The sequence below is a fragment of the Caretta caretta genome, chromosome 1 (genome assembly GCF_965140235.1).
Source record: "Caretta caretta isolate rCarCar2 chromosome 1, rCarCar1.hap1, whole genome shotgun sequence".
NCBI lineage: Eukaryota > Metazoa > Chordata > Testudines > Cheloniidae > Caretta > Caretta caretta.
The window spans coordinates 61,974,189-61,993,829 of NC_134206.1; the positions used below are offsets into that span (position 1 = coordinate 61,974,189).

The following is a 19,641-nucleotide window of genomic DNA, read 5'->3' on the forward strand; positions in this document are numbered from 1 at the left end:
GTTTCAGAATTGGCCTCCTGTTCGGTACTATTACCTGCTCACACAAGTTGCATAACTTGTATGTACAACTGATGCACAAAAAGTGCACATGCGTGTGTGTCTGTGTGTGCACGGGAACAAAGTTGCGTGCTCAGAAGTGGAGAATGTCTTTCCAAAATAAGGCCACTTGTACACTACCTTTGGTGATAGGTTACAGTGCCTGTGTCTGTTTTACACACTGTACTTTGCTATAAATATTGAATGTTTTGAGCTGGGTATGAAGGTAGGGGTTCATTGTGTTTCTCTCACATAAAAATTGCTTTTCAGTGGTTTAAGAACATAAGAACGGCCATACTGGGTCAGACCAAAGGTCCATCTAGCCCAGTATCCTGTCTTCCGACAGTGACCAATGCTAGGTGCCCCAGAAGGAATGAACAGAACAGGTAATCATCAAGTGATCCATCCCCTGTCACTCATTCCCAGCTTCTGGCAAACAGAGGCTAGGGATACCGTCCCGGCCCATCCTGGCAAATAGCCATTGATGGACCTATCCTCCATGAATTTATCTAGTTCTTTTTTGAACCCTGTTATAGTATTGGCCTTCACAACATCCTCTGGCAAAGAGTTCCGCAGGTTGACTTTGCGTTGTGTGAAAAAATACTTCCTTTTGTTTGCTTTAAACTTGCTGCCTATTAATTTCATTTGGTGACTCCTAGTTCTTGTGTTATGAGAAGGAGTAAGTAGCATTTCCTTATTTACTTTCTCCATACCAGTCATGATTTTATAGACCTCTAGCATATCCCGGCTTAATTGGCTCTTTTCCAAAATGAAAAGTCCCAGTCTTATTAATCTCTCCTCGTACGGAAGCTGTTCCATACTCATAATCATTTTTGTTGTCCTTTTCTGAACTCTTTCCAATTCCAATATATCTTTTTTGAGATGGGGTTGATCACAACTGCATGCAATATTCAAGATGTGGCCGTACCATGGATTTATATAGAGGCAATATGATATTTTCTGTCTTATTATCTATCCCTTTCTTAATGATTCCCAACATTCTGTTCACTTTTTTGACTGCCACTGCACATTGAGTGGATGTTTTCAGAGAACTATCGTCAATGGCTCCAAGATCTCTCTCTTGAGTGGTAACAGCTAATTTAGGACCCATCATTTTATATGTATTGTTGGGATTATGTTTTCCCATGTGCATTACTTTGCATTTATCAACATTTAATTTCATCTGCCATTTTGTTGCCCAGTCACCCAGTTTTGAGAGATCCTTTTGTAGCTCTTTGCAGTCTGCCTGGGACTTAACTATCTTGAGTAGTTTTGTATCAGCTGCAAATTTTGCCACCTTACTGTTTACCCCTTTTTCCAGATCATTTATGAATATGTTGAATAGGACTGGTCCCAGTACAGACCCCTGGGGGATACCACTATTTACCTCTCTCCATTCTGAAAACCGACCATGTATACCAACCTTTTGTTTCCTATCTTTTAACCGGTTACCAATCCATGAGAGGACCTTCCCTCTTATCCCATGACACCTTACTTTGCTTAAGAGCCTTTGGTGAGGGACCTTGTCAAAGGCTTTCTGAAAATCTAAGTACACTATATCCAGTGGATTCCCCTTGTCCACATGCCTGTTGACCCCCTCAAAGAATTCTAGTAGATTGGTGAGTCGTGATTTCCCTTTACAAAAACCACGTTGACTCTTTCCCAACAAATTATGTTCATCTATATGTCTGACGATATTGTTCTTTACTATAGTTTCAACCAGTTTGCCAGGTACTGAAGTCAGGTTTACTGGCCTGTAATTGCTGGGATCACCTCTGGAGACCTTTTAAAAAATTGGCGTCACATTAGCTATCCTCCAGTCATTCAGTACAGAAGCTGATTTAAATGATAAGTTACAGACTATAGTTAGTAGGTCTGCAATTTCACATTTGAGTTCCATCAGAACTCTTGGGTGAATATCATCTGGTCCTGGTGACTTATTACTTATGACTTATTATTTATCAGTTTGTTCCAAAACCTCCTCTAATGACACCTCAATCTGGGACAGTTCCTCAGATTTGTCACCTAAAAAGAATGGCTCAGGTTTGGGAATCTCACATTCTCCACTGTGAAGACTGATGCAAAGAATTCATTTAGTTTCTCCGCAATGGCTTTATCGTTCTTGAATGCTCCTTTAGCATCTAGATTGTCCAGTGGCCCCACTTGTTGTTTAGCAGGCTTCCTGCTTCTGATGTACTTCAATTTTTTTTTTGCTATTACTTTTTGAGTCTTTGGCTAGCTGTTATTCAAATTCTTTTTTGGCCTTCCTAATGATATTTTTACACTTCATTCGCCAGACTTTATGCTCCTTTCTATTTTCCTCACTAGGATTTAACTTCCACTTTTAAAAGGATGCCTTTTTGTCTCTCACTGCTTCTTTTACTTTGTTGTTCAGCCACCGTGGCACTTTTTGGGTTCTCTTATTATGTTTTTTTAATTTGGGGTATACATTTAAGTTGAGCCTCTATTATGGTTTCTTTAAAAGGTTTCCATACAGCTTGCAGAGATTTCACTTTTGGCACTGTACCTTTTAATTTCTGTTTAAACTAACCTCCTCATTTTTGTGTAGTTCCCCTTTCTGAAATTAAATACTACAGTGTTGGGTTGCTGTGGTGTTTTTTCCCGCCACAGGAATGTTAAATTTAATTATATTATGGTCATTATTACCAAGTGGTCCAGCTATATTCACCTCTTGGACCAGATCCTGTGCTCCACTTAGGACTATATAAAGAATTGCCTCTCCTCTTGCAGGTTCCAGGACTAGCTGCTCCAAGAAGCAGTCATTTAAGGTGTCAAGAAACTTTATCTCTGCATCCTGTCCTGAGGTGACATGTACCCAGTCAATATGAGAATAGTTGAAATCCCCCATTATCACTGAGTTTTTTATTTTAATAGCCTCTCTAATCTCCCTGAACATTTCACAGTTACTACCACCATTCTGGTCAGGTGGTTGGTAATATATCCCTATTGCCATATTCTTATTTTTAGAGCATGGAATTACTATCCATAGTAATTCTGTGGTACAGTTCGATTCATTTAAGGTTTTAACTTCATTTGATTCTACGCTTTCTTTCACACATAGTGCCACTCCCCCACCAGCAAGACCTGTTCTGTCCTTCTGATATATTTTGTACCCTGGTATTACTGTGTCCCATTGATTATCCTTTTTCCACCAAGTTTCTGTAATGCCTATTATATCAATATCTTCATTTGATATGAGGCACTCTAGTTCACCCATCTTATTATTTAGATTTCTAGCATTGGTATATAAGCCCTTTAAAAACTTGTAACTTTTTAGCTGTCTGCCATTACATGATGCAATTGAATGGGACTCTTTTTCATTTGACAGTTTCTGATCAGATCCTACCTGTATTTTATCATTTTCCATCCTCTCCTCTTTACTAGGACATAGAGAATCTCCATTAATAGATCCTCCCCTTAGGGGTGTCTCTGTCGGAACCACATGCTCTTCCGCACCCATTGGCTTTCCCCAGCCCTTAGTTTAAAAAACTGCTCCATGACCTTTTTAATTTGAAGTGCCAGCAATCTGGTTCCATTTTGGTTTAGGTGGAGCCCATGCTTCCTGTTTAGGCTCCACCTTTCTTCACGTGCTTGTGCCCTCTCCACTCAGGTAGCATAGTGGATGACAACTACACCAGTGTTGGGTATGACTCCCAAAGACAATTCTATCACATCAAATATACATCCTCAAAAAATCAACAGACAGACATTCAGACAGGAGGGGATGTTACTGATACAACCCCGAGTGAATAGTAACTCATACACTAATGAAAAATGACATGGATTTCCTATGTATAGTTTCTCCACTTCTCTGGGATCCTCACCAAACAAATCACTGTATCCCCTAATATTCTATGCGCCATTCAGAAATTCAGTCCAGATCATAATAGCTCCAGATTTCATTGTAGCTAGATCAGGAGATGGGGAGGAAGAACTCCTAGGTTCTATTCCCATCTCTACCCATGACTTGCTTTGTTACTTTGGGCAAGTCAATTAACCTCTCATTGCCTCCATTTTCTTATTAGTATGTTAAAGTGTGTCCACCACCGAGCTATTATTACAATTCATGATGGTAAAGCACTTTGAGATCAGTGAGAGGTGCTATTACCATTAGAAGTGATTTGTATTATGGGAATGCCAAGAGACCCCAGTCAGGACCCAGGGCTTCCTTGTGCTAGGTGGGATTAAGATGTAGGTTGAGATCTTTGAAGCTGTGGAGTTTAACTACACAGAAATCCCATTAATCTCAATGGGAGGTTGCCGTGTTCATGAATCTTCTAGTCATCATAAGAACAGACGGCAAAATCTATTATGGTTGTGATGGTCCAGTGAGACTGTAGCAAAATCAGTGCCTTAGTTAGGACTGAATACGTACCAATGTGAGGGACTCAATTCCCTCCCAGAAAAGGTGGCATTAGAGGGAGGAGGAAAAGGGGCAAAGTGGAGAGACACCCAGCATTAAAGCAAAGCCCCAACGCTCAACACTATTGCCACCTACTGAAAAATCAGTAGTTCTTATTATCATGTTGAATACTCAGGGTCAGTTTGTTCAGTTTGCCAAAGAATGTATGAAATAAGGTCACCTGATCTCAGTTTGTTCACTGATTGACAAAGCCCACTGACCTTATGTGATAGGTAATGGATACATATAAAGGGTCACATATTCAGAATGTAATGATAGATAAAGATATTTGTGCAATATTATTCTTTGCACAATACTGAAAATATAGTTATATCACAGATTCCATGCCATGCTCAAAAATGAAGCTGTGCTGAAAGTCTTTCTAATTTTCCTGTTTCTCTTTTTCTAGGGCCTGGTGGCAATGTTAATATTTTTATGGTTCTTCATCTCTATATTGGATCAAAACAACAGCCTCAGGAAACCGTTTTTCAACCTTCTGTCCCCATTGTTTTCAGGTAAGAGGAGATCACACTTAATCGGCTTAATCCTTCCTGCCCAATCAGAGTACAAGCTATACTAGGTCGCATGCAAAACATCTTAAGTAACTTTTTTGAAACAAGCATCTGATTTATCTGAACCCTGTATAGGCCCTGAAGCAGTAGACCACTGGAGTGGGCCTACTCCCATGCTCAAAGATAAGCACATAGGTACGTAAGTGCTCTGCTGAATCAGGTCTGTAGTGTTCAGAGTAGTAGCCGTGTTAGTCTGTATTCACAAAAAGAAGAGGAGTACTTGTGGCACCTTAGAGACTAACAAATGTATTTGAGCATAAGCTTTCGTGAGCTACAGTATCTGTAACAAAATTCTTGAACTCTATCAGGTATGAAAAATTCTCAACAATTGATGAAAATAAGAGTCAGTCTGGAGGTGCAGATGAGTAGTGATGGCACAGCATAATGCCAGGAGGGGAATGGAGTTCAAGGTACACAATCAGCTGTGGCGACCCCAAGGTCTCCACTTCTGCTCAGTAGGTAGGATGGGCTTTGTGTCCCTCCATGATGAGCTCTCTGTTCAACCCAGCAACAGTTTTGAAGGGCTCTACACTCCAGAGAGCCCCTTTGTACTGAAATTTAGAGTACATAAGTAGTTATCGCATATATCAAGGGACCATTCAAGGTTAAGTGGCCCATTAACACCCCTCCAGTCATAAGGGGGAAAGGAAGGGCAGGGAAAGGCAGCTTGGAGGTGGTTGTTAGTGGGTTATAGATTGTTGTCAAAAGCCATAAATCCAGTATCTCTATTCAATCCATGATTTCTAGTGTCTAGCAAAGTTATGAATTTAAGCTCTCAGGCTCATATTTTGAAAGTGTTGTGCAGATTTCCTTTAGAATGAGGACTGATAGGTCAGAGACAGTGGGATCACTCTTGAATGAATTCACAAAGGAAAACGATAAAAGAAACAAAAACACCATATCACCTGTGGGTGGACACTTTTCACAAAGCAATAACTTCACCTGAAATTGTCCCTTGAAACATGTGTTAACTACTTATGCTAAACAATCTGTTCCAACTTGTGTTTAGCTGTGACACTCTGATGCTTGGTCTACACTACAGAGTTACGTCAATGCAAAGTAGCTTACAACCTAACTCTGTGAGTGTCCATACTAAAATGTCATTCCTGCCAATAATAACTCACCTGCCTTGCCGATTTAATAACTCCACCTCCAAGAGAGACATAATGCATATGTAACCCATGCCTGCTTGGTGTGGCACTCTGTCGCCCTCTAGTGGCACCTAGCCCAGCTAGAGATTGATGAGTCTGTTACAGCCATGTGGCTTTTAGCTCACGCAGTAGAGAAGCGCAGTGTGGATATGCAAAAATTATTTAATTACAGAGGTGGCTGTACGTTGACATAACTTAGGTCGACCTAATTTTATAGTGCAAACTTGCTCTTAGTGCATTTAAGAGCTCTGTGTAAGTTTAAAAGCTTGTCTCTCTCTCAACAGAAGTCAGTCCAGTAAAAGACATTACCTAACCCACCTTGTCTCTAATCTCCTGGGACTGAGATGGCTACAACAACATTGCAGGCAAAAAAGTATTGGTATTATAATAATAATTTTATTTATTTATTTATTTACAGCATCCCAAAATATGCCAAACACTTAGCAGAAGATATGGGGCCAGATCCTGGGATCTGGATGAACTATACATGACACAGGTCCAGGGAAGGTGCTATAAAGGTGTCATAAAGCTCATCTTTGCCCTCCCTTGATCATGGGCTGATTGTGTATTGTGCTGGTCTCCAGGCATAAAGGCTGATCTGAGTTATGCCAGTCACCAAAAGACCCAGAGCACTTAAACAGCATCCCTAGCAATGAAAGCAGGGGATTGGAGGGATGTAAGGAAATCCCAGCCGTGCCCCTTTCCCCCTTGCCATGTTCATAACAAGGAAGGTAAATTTGGTGTAGGAAGATCCATAGCACGAGAGGATCCTCCTATTCTGAAGTGAACCCTCCATGGCCAACTGAACTGGGTTTACGGAGAGAACTTGGTGGTACCGTGCAAAGAGGCATTGCCAAACTACAGTTTCCAGCCCAGCCTCGTTGAGCTTGCAATCTACAGAAAAGCATGACACAACACATAGATTAAGAGAAACAAAAGGGCAAGAGGGAGCAAGAAGAACAAGGGTTACAACAGCAAGGCTGTGTGGTTGTTTAGTGAGTAACATATGCATCTTAATGGGTTTTTAAGTTGTGATTCATTTTGATTGGTTCTATCTTTCTTCTTCTTCTTCTTGTCATTTTGACATATTTGTTAAAGGCCAAGAAGGTGGGAAAAGCAACAAAATAAAAACAAACAAAAACATCTCCTATAATTGCTATTTCCAGCTCATGATTTAAAACTGAAATGTAACAATAACCTGTGTTAGGTACTTAGACTAAATATGGAATCATTTAAATTTGAGAAGGCTATTGTCATGGATTAAGTTGATTTAGAGCTAATCTAAGTAGAATTCAACTTTTCTTCTCAATCCATTCAGGCTTTTGCTGAAGTGAAGTAGGGTTGAATGATTTCACATTTAGGAGAGTTCAGAGTTGCAAAACAGCTGTGACCAGAGTTCAGTGCTAACTCAGGAAATCAGTGGTTTGTCTCGCTGGGAAAGGCCAGGCAAAACACATATCGGAACTACAGTTTGATAACTGTGAGAACAAGACTATGGTTGCATAAATATGTAAATACAACATCTGAGAATGGAACAGCCAGAGAACTATTGTTTGACTACAGGCCTAAAATATAGAAAAGAAAAGAAAAACCCTCAAAGAGTTACAATGCTCTTGTATATATTTTTAAACACTGATGCATGCGTTATGGCAGCAAAATGTGCATTTGCATGCATGCAGAATGGGTATGCATATATGATCTATGAATTTGATCTGATTAGTACCTGTGTGCTCAGAGACTGTACCCATTTGTACACTCCAGGATCTATTTTTAATTGCAAATGAGAGTTTTGCGTGCACAGTTCCCTGTTTACATATTCCCAAATGCAAAATGAGGTGCTGAAGACCTTTGGTTTAGTGGCTGGCAAAACGTAGGCCCTAATCCTGCACAAACTTGCACACATGCTTAACTTCAGTAGGAGAATTCACAGTGCATAAAGTTACATATTTGTTTTAGTCTTTGCAGGATTGAGGCCTTTGGAGCTATATTTGAAAATCTCACCCCCTTTGTTAGTACAGAATTGATGAAGTGTAGCCAAACAATACAGAAAGAAAAGGAGTACTTGTGGCACCTTAGAGACTAACCAATTTAGCTCACGAAAGCTTATGCTCAAATAAATTGGTTAGTCTCTAAGGTGCCACAAGTACTCCTTTTCTTTTTGCGAATACAGACTAACACGGCTGTTACTCTGAAACCAAACAATACAGAGTTATACTGTTAAGAATTAATGTAGAACCTAGGATGTCTTAGAATGACGGAAGATGAAGAAGAATCATTAAAAATTAGAACCGGAAGACACAGAAATTGTCAGCCTCTGGAATATTTAATTTACAGTTCTTGTCCCCTAAGCATTTTTTCTCTCTTCCTTTAAATCCCTCCTTCAAAATATTTCTTATATGAAACTTTAATATGCCGGTCATGTCACTAGTATGTCTCCTGAACTTCACTGTTATCTGATGTTTGTTTTCTGTCTGAGTTAATGCCCCATGTAAATGTATCAGGGCTTCAGGAGTCAATCCTTACATTTTTCAGAGTAGCAGCCGTGTTAGTCTGTATCCACAAAAAGAAAAGGAGGACTTGTGGCACCTTAGAGACTAACAAATTTATTTGAGAATAAGCTTTCGTGAGCTACAGTGGAAAATACAGTGGGGAGAGTTTATATACACAGAGAACATGAAACAATGGGTGTTACCATACACACTGTAATGAGAGTGATCAGGTAAGGTGAGCTATTACCAGCAAGAGAGGGAAAAAAAACAAAAAACCCTTTTGTAGTGATAATCAAGGTTAGTTATTAATAGAGTTAAGCCTAAACCAAACTCCTAGATTCAAACACATCAAAACTTAAAAACAGACACTTATAACTAGGCAAACCAAAAGACAAGGCCCAAACATCCTCAAATTTGACTTCAAAACCTGGATCCAGATCCAAATGCTGAGGCTTGAATTCTCTTTACACATAATATTATTAACAACAAAATGGACAACGCTGTTTTTATTGTGTTCATTATACTAGATGATCTGTGAAACTCTCTCTCACTGAAACTACTATGTTATTAACACAACACTAATTACTACTGAAAGGAAAGCCCCTTAACTATGGGTGGGAATCTCCATTGCTTGCATAAGAAATGTTTTTATAAGCTATTTCCTCCTCAGATAAAAATCCATTTTGACACTCCCTTTTCTAAGAAGCGTACAACACATGAACGGCCTCATTACAACAGTTTGATTGCTCAGTCAAGTTGACAGCACTAAGGGTGCTCTAGATGAGCCTTGCTCTGCCCTGTTATTACATATTAGAGCTCCTTCAGCGTAGTCCTCCCTCTGTGAGTCTTGCATGTCAAGGATCAAATCCTGTCTCCTCCTGGGGAAGAGGGCTTGTGAGCCACTTTGCCAACAATGGGTTCTGCTGCAGCAGGGCAGAGTTACCCACTTAATGTTCCACAGAGCATGCATAGGGATGTTGCTCCTGCACTTGGCATTGCTCCACAAACCCATGGTCTTCTCCGTAGAGAATATGGTCATGTCCCCAGACCACCAGCCTGCTGGCTGTGGTGTGCAGCACGCACCAGAACAGGGCAGGTGCTCCTCTTTGGTAACAAATTTACCCACACGGGAGTGGAAACTCCTTGGATTCACACTCTCTGGAAGTTTTCCCCTAATTCTCTCAGGAGCAAGGTGGAGTTTGAACCACCCCTCCCTGTAGGGAGGGCAAGGTACACAACCACCAAACCCAGCTTTTGAGGGATGATGCTGAGACTTTTCTGTACAACCCTCCCCCTCTCATCTCTCCAGACAATCCTTTGATATAAAGGTTGCGAGGGCCCTCTCCAATTACTGACACTCCAGTAGAACCCCTTAAGTTGTGGGAGGTCGCAGAGTGGAACACAGAGAAGTTACAGGAGAGTGAGTGCAGGAACTTGATTGGGTCTAGCTAGCCCATGAATTGCAGGTGAAAAGCCAGCAGAACCCAACAGAACCAATCCATTCCTTTCCACCCTCTCCCTAGCACCAGGGCTGGAGCCCTGCCCAGAGGCTTCCGTGGCTTAGTGAGGAGGTCGTGCCCCCTTTTTCTGCACCCCCTAGGTATTGGCAGGATCTGCTAGGTAATGGCCTTGCTCTGCTCAGAAAGGACTGGTTTCTGCCAACCTTCTTACCTGGTGTTTTATCTTACCCCACCAATGAGCCTCTTGTTTCCAATGTCATCACTTGCAGAATAAGGTACTTCTCAGTATGAGTCAGAGAGTGGCAGAATCTGGCTCCCCGAAGCAGTAGGGAGCATACGGCCCTGAATTAGAAGCTCCGGATTTGGTCCACAGCAAACAAGAGAAGACTCCTGAGCAATTCTAAGCTCTCAGCTCTTGAGCCAAACACACCTAATGCCACTTGCTGTTACAGCTGGCTGCAGAGAAATATTGTGGTAGAAATTCTTCCACATCTGCACAATAGGGAGGTTAGCCAAGCTGAACAAAACTGAGAGAAGTTTCTTTTTAGTATTTTCAGTCCAGAAACACAGAAAGATATGGGAAGGACAGAGGCTTACCATTCACTGCTTCCCCTGTTGTCCTAGGAAATTATTGCCAATCATCTCAGGCTCCAGCAAATCACTTAAGCAGATGCTTAGCCTTATGCCAGGATTGCATAAATGCATTGCTGGACTGGGGTCTCAGTGCTTCCTAGCAGGATAAAAACCACTGTATCCTTCCCTGCTGATGCACACCCCTTCGGGGGATGGTAGTGGGGAGAGAAACCCTTTCACACTAGATTTGGAGATTGATTTAATCCTGTGCAAGTGGGTATGAACTTCAACTGCCAACTCTGGTTCCTGGAGCCTTTCTAACCCTTGAGCCTTCAGGCACATATCTTGTTTCCCAGCTGATGGTAATCTAACCTTTTCCTCTCCATCTCAGAGTTTCATGCAAAATAAATGGTGTCAAAATGAATACCTCCTGTTTGAGCAATGCAATGCTAGTTTGGTGCTGCCCACAATTAGGTGTGCCTCTCAGGACATTTGCCAGGTGCATCCGAGTAGATTGTGCAGGCATTGCAAATCCAAAAGGGGAAGAGGAGGTAAAAGTAAAAAGGAAAGAACTGAGACAAGCCAATGGGTGATATGTGTCCCATACTTTTAACAAACTCAGAAAAAATTGACTACCTAATTTAAAGTAGCCTTAAGCATCATTAGCATTTGTGGCCAATAACTTCACAGAGGAACACTTTTGGTAGTATTATTCAATCAGCCTGGTGACAATTACGGGGGTCACATTTTCACACAGATGAACTGTTCTTGAACTGCCTCTTCAACGTGCTGTCATAGAAATGACTTCATCCTCATGATACCGTCTCTTTCCACCTCTTGTTTTTCTCCACAATCTCTAACCATTAATGTTTAATATCCTCTGACAGCATCCCAAGTCAGATTGGTTTCCTCACTCCTGTCCATTTACAAGAACGTTCCTTGCCATGTCTCCAGAGCCACAGAGTGACAAATATTTATCGCTTTTTTTCAACAGCAGTTATTCTGCTGGAAGGAGGTAGCTCATCCTCAGATTGGCAGGTGAGCCTCTCTATGGTGAGCAACCCGGAGACTATCCGCCGAAAGCGTGCACTGCAACTGGCAGGCAGCACAGGACGTAGATCAACTGCCCTTCTTAGAGTCATAGATTCCAAGGCCGTTGTGAACATCGAATCCAACTCCAATTTCAGCCCAATAACTTGTGGTTAAATTACAGTACATATTGTTAAAAGACATCTAATCTTGAGGTAAAGACTTCAAGTGACTGAGGATATGCCTCAGCCTTAGGTAAACTATTCCAGTGTATAATTTCCTTCACTGCTAAAAATTTGCAACTTATTTCCAGAATGGATTTTTCTATTGTCAACTTCCAGCCACTGGATTTTATTATGTCGTTGTCTGATGAACTAAAGAGCCCTCACAGCTCAGATGCCACAGCATCAGGAATACCAATAGTTCAGCTGAGTAAGGCCTGTCCTCCCCCCACTCATGCAGGTTGCTCCTGGAAGAATACTATGGATTATGAATTATGGCTGGGGAGGCTAAAATAAATCATTATTAAAGCACAGCAGGCTATGAGTCCTTTGCAAAAGAAGAAGAAACCAAAGGTGGCTAATGTGGCTCACCACTCCAGAGTTTGGTAGTTCCGTGCTGAAAATTAGGTGTGAATTTGCCGTCTAAAGGAAAAAGGCCAGTGCAGTTTTACCCAGAAGACAAAAGAGCCTCTATGCTGCTTTGGGATGACTGCACTTGGAATAATGCATCAGTTCAATTCTCACCCTTACCCAAAAGCTGTTGATAAACTGGGCAGAGCTCAGAGAAGAGCAGAGGACTGGAGGGGTTGATTTATGAGGAAAGATTCAAGGAGCTAACTATTGTAAATAGGTTAAATGATGACAAGGAGGAATATGATAACTGCCTATAATATGTGAAGGGTGTAATCACCAAGGAAGAAGAGGGGTTATTCTGGATCTTTCAGAGTGGTGTGCATAAGAAATAATTCGAGCTATGCGAAGAACAGAAGTTCCGTTTTGCAAAGGGCCTTGAGATTTTTGAAAACAAATGCCATTACAATTCAGAATGAAACCCCAAAGTTTTGAAATTCTCCATGATTCCAACAAAATTCCATTACAATTCAGAATGAAACCCCAAAGTTTTGAAATTCTCCATGATTCCAACTTTGTTTTAGATTATATTATAATACATAATACAATACAAAATAAATTCTAAACAAAAAGTTGTTTCAAAAGGAAAATCTGAAACTTTTTATTTAAAAAAACCTTGAAATGGGACATTTTGACATTGTCAGAGTTCTCCCCACCACACACTCTTTTTTTCTCCAAAACAAAATTATGACAACATTGACATGATTTCATTCAGCATTTCTAATTCAACTGCACTTCATTTTACAACGGAAACCTGTTTTCTCAGCTATTTTGCCAGCTCTAGAAACAATAGAAAGTAAAAAAGAAACTTTAGTTGAATGTCACAGTTTCTGACAGAGTGCTGTATTAATAGTGTGGAATGGCTTCCCAAGAGGAACAGATGACAGTCCTGCATTTCAGAACATATAAAGTTAGGCCATGTCTACACTTAAAAGCTTACAGAGCGCTCGTGTAGCCGCGTTATGCTAATGGGAGAGAGCTCGCCTGTCAACATAATAAAACCAGCTCAATGAGTGGTGGTAGCTATGTCAGCAGGAAAGCATCTCCCGCCGACATAGCGCTGTGCACACGAGCACTTATGCCGGAAAAACTTACATCACTCGGGGTGGGTTTTTTTCACACCCTTGAGCAACAGAAGTTTTGCTGACATGAGTGCGAGGGTAGACATGGCCTTCAAATGGACAAGATACTAGACCACAAACCATGTGGCATTGGCAGGGAGGTGGACTGCATACCCTAACAGATTGCTTCTATCTTTTAGCAATTAGATTTTGTGAAAAACAAGAGATACATTCATTACTGATTTATATGCTCTGCTCTCAATTCAGTGGCCTTGTCTATAGTGAGCATTTCTTGAAAACCCTCCTACCCAAAATACCCTGGTATTTTGACATTTGTCTCATTTATGCTTGTTCTAAGCTGGGTTTGACAATATAAACACCAATAGTCAGTCTATGTTAGCGTTCCCACCATGGCTAGCACGGATGTAGTTGCAGTTATAATAGTGCAATGGAGGGAAAATTTGAGAAATCTCTCAGTGTAGTACCAGCCAAGGGGATTGCACAAGATATAAATGAAGATTTGGTAAGAAACATCCATGAGCCTAAGGTGGCTTGCCTAACTCAGGTGAACTCCTGAAACTCTCGTAAAGATTTCTACCACAATTTCCTAGAGAAGGAACTGAGACACAATTATCTGTATAATCATCTTTTTAATACAGATTATATAAAGCGTTGAGAAAAGAACTGTAACTGAAAACATTCATTGGGCCTGATTCTCTCATCACACTGGGTTTTACAATGTTGACTTTAATTGAGTTACTTGTGATTTACATCAGTTTAGGGGAATCAGGCCCAGGGTCTTTCAGACAAAATCAACAAAATGTTTTCATTATGACAACATCTATGAGAGTCCCTTTAAGATGCCTTTGAGGAAAGCACTGAAGCACGTATCTCAGGTTTCTATAGTACCATTGGCAATGACATATTACATTTGTTTTAACTAAATGCCAAAGGAAAATTTCACAACGCTGCCTAAAGCCATTATATCAGGTGAGAAAAAATAAATTATGCATATTTAAATGTAAAGAGTTCTTAGAGCCCACATTATAAAAGAGACATGTTCAAGTACTATGTTAGGTTCCCTACTTTCAAAATAAAGGATGTCAAATTACTATATTATAAGCCATTACAGTCATGCAATCCTATGCTAAATGTAGAGATGACACTGCTAGAAAAACAGTCTCATTCAACATTTACTAGTTCTGAATTACATTTGCAGTAGAATAAAGGAAACACTCCCTTAGGTATAATTAATTGTGAAAATGAATCCTAATAGTTTAGCACAGTCCATATTGATTTTGTCTCAGATCTCTTTTATGTTGCAGGAACCAAATGGAAATCCATGCAGTGTCCTTGTTCCCATGTTTGCCAGAATACAGGTTGCCTTAGAGATATGATGTCACATTTGTTAAAGTGGAATATAGATATTTCAGCCACATTGCTCATGATAGCTCAAGCCTCTGAAATTCTTCTTGGGGTCTCTTTTGAATGGATTACAAGGAGAAAACTCACACAAATAGATTCAGCAAAATACCTGTAACACGTGATGCTACTGTAAATTAAACATTTTGTAATGAAAGATCAGAGAGATTACTTTAAAGGCTAACTCCCTATTCTTCTCAGAGTGACATTAGGAAACACATAATTATGCTTTCTACCAGCACCAAGAACTGTATATTGCATATTAAAGGGAAAGCAAGCAAGTGAAACCTTCTAATGTTACAAAAATGTGCAGTACTGTATAATAATTTATAACATCCTGAGTGCATTTGATACACATGCCTAAAATCATTCTTAAATTAAATACTTCAAATGAATGCCTAAATTATTCACTCATTGGAAAACTCTGGTAAATGTCTGCTGGAAATGGAAAGCACAAGTCAGTTAAACTGTATTACACTTGGGTTGCCAGGATTCTTTGGAGGCACGTGTCCCTTCCAGCAAAGCAAGACATTATTTTTCCTGTCACATGGAGAATTTAGCATGCCCATGTAGTGTACTGTTATGTTGTCACACACGAGATCCATGTTCATGAAGGACTATGGGACTCAAAGGACAAAATCAGGGCACACATGATGCTAATGCACGCAGCCTCAGGATAAGCGAATGCAGTTCATCTCTCTCATTGCATTACTCAAAAGCAACTGATCTATGAAGTGAAATGAGGACAGCACAGGCTGAATCTAGGAACGTTGACTTGTTTGCTATTGAGGCTGATAATGGGGGACCATTGTGAAACCATCCTGTGGGGTATGGCTTGGTGGACCCTTACAAAGATCCTGTGCTTAGGAGGTAGGCTCCACGCTGGCTCTGTGCTGTTTTAGAGGGGACTGCTGGGGCTATGTCAGAGAGAGCACAAATAGCTCCTCACATGGTTCCTGTCTAATAGCTGCTGCATAGAAAGACAGACTGTGCAAAGCCTGTACTGCATCCCCACAGGGTAGATTCTGTCTCCTTAAACACCTGCTCCGGACAGTCATATGAAGCTCTCTTATTCCGTTTATAGGGGTTTTGTGTGGCATTTGTGAATTTCACCATACAAAAAGATAGCAGAAGATAAGCACGAGAAGGAAAAAACATTAAAGGGAGAAAAGACCCATTGTGAGAAATACAGTTCTGTCTGGGAAAGGTGAAACCCTTCCGGCATGTTAGTGGTTGTAATTTGTGGTGCATATGTCAGTGTGTGTTACACCAGTCAGTGTATATTACATGTGCTACTCTCTGCTCAATCCACAGAGGACTGGAGCCTATTACAGCTCTCAAGCTCTGACCAGAAGACCACACAGGAAAATCTACACACCTACCTCAGAGACCTGAAGGTTACCGTCCAATGCTGAAGCAGTGCTGTTCTAATATAATACTTGATCATTCATTTCTCAAAGCCTGTTCAATAATTGGAATATATCAATGCAAATGAAACTCTCTGTCCAGAATTTACAGCTGCATTGAATGTTAATTATACTGTATATTTACAGAAGACAGTGTTCAGTATGATAATATCCTCACACTCTCCTCACAGCACATCCCAGTAATAATTAATAATACCATTTACTAACTTGATAATAGCTCAGAGAAATGTTATAAATTCACACTAGAAGTTAATGAGTGAGAAGGATTATTAAACAAGTATGTCAGAATAATTTATGAAACATGTTAAAAGTTCCCCTAGAGGTGGTGAGGCTCGGCTGCTACTACTGATCTGCTTATTAATACAAACAGCAGAAAAAACTCTACGCTTACAAACTATACACACAGCTGTGAAAGAACATGCTCAGACTATTGTTATCCAGTCCTACCTGCACCTTTTATTTGATTATATGTAAATATATTTGTTACGTAGAGCCTAGTGCAATGGGGCGCTGACTTGGCTGGGATCTCTTAATTATTATTTATTTATTGTGTGGTGGCAGAACATCAAGCTAGGTGCTGTACAAACACACAAAAAAGCTGGCCTCTGCTCTAAAATATAGTCTAAGTAATGTAGTGTAATAGAAATAATGAACAACAATGGTAAAAATGGCTTGTGAGGCTCAGTGTGAGCACATTTTCAGCAGAACTACTCATTTTGCACTTGTTCTGTGACTTGGATACTTTTCTTACTTATAAATGGTCATTTTTCCGACAACGTAAGTCTCTAACATCACGCTTGAGCAGACCTGGTGGAACTGCAGAATGATCTTAAACCGCCAATCACATCCCAACTGCAAATGCTACAGTACTAAAGCTACAGACAGAAGCTGAGAGGGGAGGGGAGAGGTACCTTAAGGGAAATAAAACAGAGAACGGTAACTAAAAGTGAAAGAACTTTCTCCAGAAAGACTGCAGTGCAAGGGAAAATGATTGTCCGAATGAGAAATAGGAAGTGAAAAACATACAAAATAAAACCACCGGTAGATTATAGCTAAAGAATAGTGTCAGTGGATTCTGACCTTGTCCATAAAGTCCATTTACAAATAAGACACAGATTTAAAAAAAAAAAAAATTATCTCCAAATGGACAAGCAAAGTCTCTAATTTGCCAGGATCTAAATAGCAGCCCCTCAAAAAGAACAGATTACTTTTCAAGCACAGATGCCGGAATGATTTAGCTGAAGACCTATTGGCAAAGTCATAATAAGTGTCTACTTTACAGTGTCTTATAAAAGTAGCTTTGGAACACCAAACTGCAGTTTCACAGATCTGCTCCAACAAAGCGTTATCCTGGCTAAAGAGTGAGTGAGTGAGTGAGCCCTGACCCCCTAGTGGGCAACACTTATCCTGGCCCGTGCAAGGGACTGGTTGAAAAATAGAAAAGATTTTCCAGACATTTCCCCCAAGACGTAAGCCAGAGAACTCTGCAGGTTATAATCATCCTAGTAATTAGGGTGACCAGGCAGCAAATGTGAAAAATCGGGACAGGGGGTAGGGGGTAATAGGAGCCTATATAAGAAAAAGACCCCAAAATCATGACTGTCCCTATAAAATCAGGATATCTGGCCACCCTACTAGTAATGGACCTGGCAGATAAATGACTACAGTACTGGGAGGCTCTTTTCATTCATATATGATGACCAATGTCTATTGTGAAACCATAGTGTCCAGAGATACATTTTCAGTAGGAGCATAAGAAGGGTGCATATTTAGATTTTACTAGCAGAACAGATAATGGGGTTAAAACAGGTTTCTTTTTTTTCTTGAGTTTAGATCAAGCAGAGAAGTGTCTAGAGTAAGCTCAAGCTGGTAAGAAAGCATTGGTTACTAAGAACAAGCAGTGTGGGAGAATAAGAAAGTTTCTGAGCTTTATTGAGGGTTACCTGGCCACATCCCCAACAACAACAGAACTATGTTCTATGTTTACTGGAGCTATGGTTGCAGATTTTATCTACCTCTGGGACTGCTGCCGAAAGCAGTTGGTGGTTTAATATAATAATAGACCTATCCAGGCCTATAACAGAGATCTATCCATTGCCATATCACAAGAGGAGTTCTCACCTGACCTTCTTCAGCTTTGAACCTCGCTTGAACTGTAAAGGCCTAACCGGGGAAAGAAAGTTAATGGAGATTTTAGATGCATGTATGGAAACTCAGGATTCCTGCTGGTCAGACTGTATGAGATATAGTGAGACAGAGATGCTGAGAGGAGCCATCAAGCTCACTTGGAATTGTATAAATTTGCATTCCACTGATTATTCCGGCCTGAAACTGACCTTGTTCACTAAGAAAGGACTTGGTGTCCAGTGAAGCTAGCTTAGGAACTTTAATCATCTTAAATTAAAATCCACTGGGAAAAAATAAGCAGAAACCAAATCATGAAACTTTGGTTATGTATTACTAATGATCCCTTTGCAACTTTCATAATGAGCTCAAACATTTCAGTCCACCCAGCATACAGGCAGGGGGAGCTGAGAGCCAAGAAATATACAAAATAGAAAAGAAACATCTCCTCTCCAATATGTCCCTCTGATTCTGTGTCTTAACTTTGAATACAAAAATGATACATGCATACAAATAGGATGAATAGATTCAGTAGATCATAACCTTTACAGAGATATGTTACATGGCATATATACCATAAAACATATTCCAGTTATGTCATATATACATTCATAAGCATATTTCCATAAAGCCTTATGGGGTGCAACATCACAGCAGGTATAATTCAGAAAGGTTTGGGGCTGTTGTGCATGGATGGCCTAGTTCCCACATATCTCCACTTTCCATGAGAACTTCCCCATGCAACCCTGTCTTTGGGTCTTTAATTCTGCTGCTGGTCTCGCCTCCCACAGAGGAATAAGGCATCCCAACAGGTACAAATCCTTTATGATAAATCCACTTCTTCCTCAGCGCTTATCAGTTGAAGGAAATGGGAGAGGCCTACTATCAGGAGAGTAAGATGTCAAGTAATGCTAACAGTTATTGCCTGGTTACTACCCAAGGATAAGGGACGTTACCTCAGTCTCTGATCGATATGAAGCCAATCTGTGTGCCAAAGTTAGTGCCATCACGAACATGAGAGTAAAATGTATCAGGGTGGCATGCTGTGCAGAAAGTGAGACTTTGGTTGTGGTCAGTGACAGAATCATCCTGTATGTTCTGAGGCAGAATCCCTCCAGTCTCTAGAAGAATTCTTAAAGAACGGAAGAAAAAGAAAAGATGAACATTTTATCAAATGGCATATTCCTTAAGCCAGTGTGTTACTGCTATTGCAATAGTGTAAGACAAACTGTGCTAATACCA

General features: G+C 40.4%; 1 protein-coding gene across 8 annotated transcripts in view; it reads right to left on the reverse strand.

Moving 5' to 3' along the window:
* The window catches only part of LACC1 (laccase domain containing 1), a 56,348-nt gene that overhangs the window by 19,948 nt on the left and 16,759 nt on the right, over nucleotides 1–19,641 (reverse strand). For 5 of the 8 annotated variants that reach the window (XM_048850933.2, XM_048850950.2, XM_048850960.2 and 2 more), the window contains one exon: nucleotides 12,939–19,531. In XM_048850933.2, coding sequence (XP_048706890.1) covers nucleotides 19,357–19,531 — 175 coding nt within the window. In that variant the 3' untranslated portion in view covers nucleotides 12,939–19,356. Of the gene's footprint in view, nucleotides 1–12,938; nucleotides 19,532–19,641 lie in introns of those variants that run through there. The other 3 variants (XM_048850978.2, XM_048850968.2, XM_048850991.2) reach the window with 3 other exon arrangements.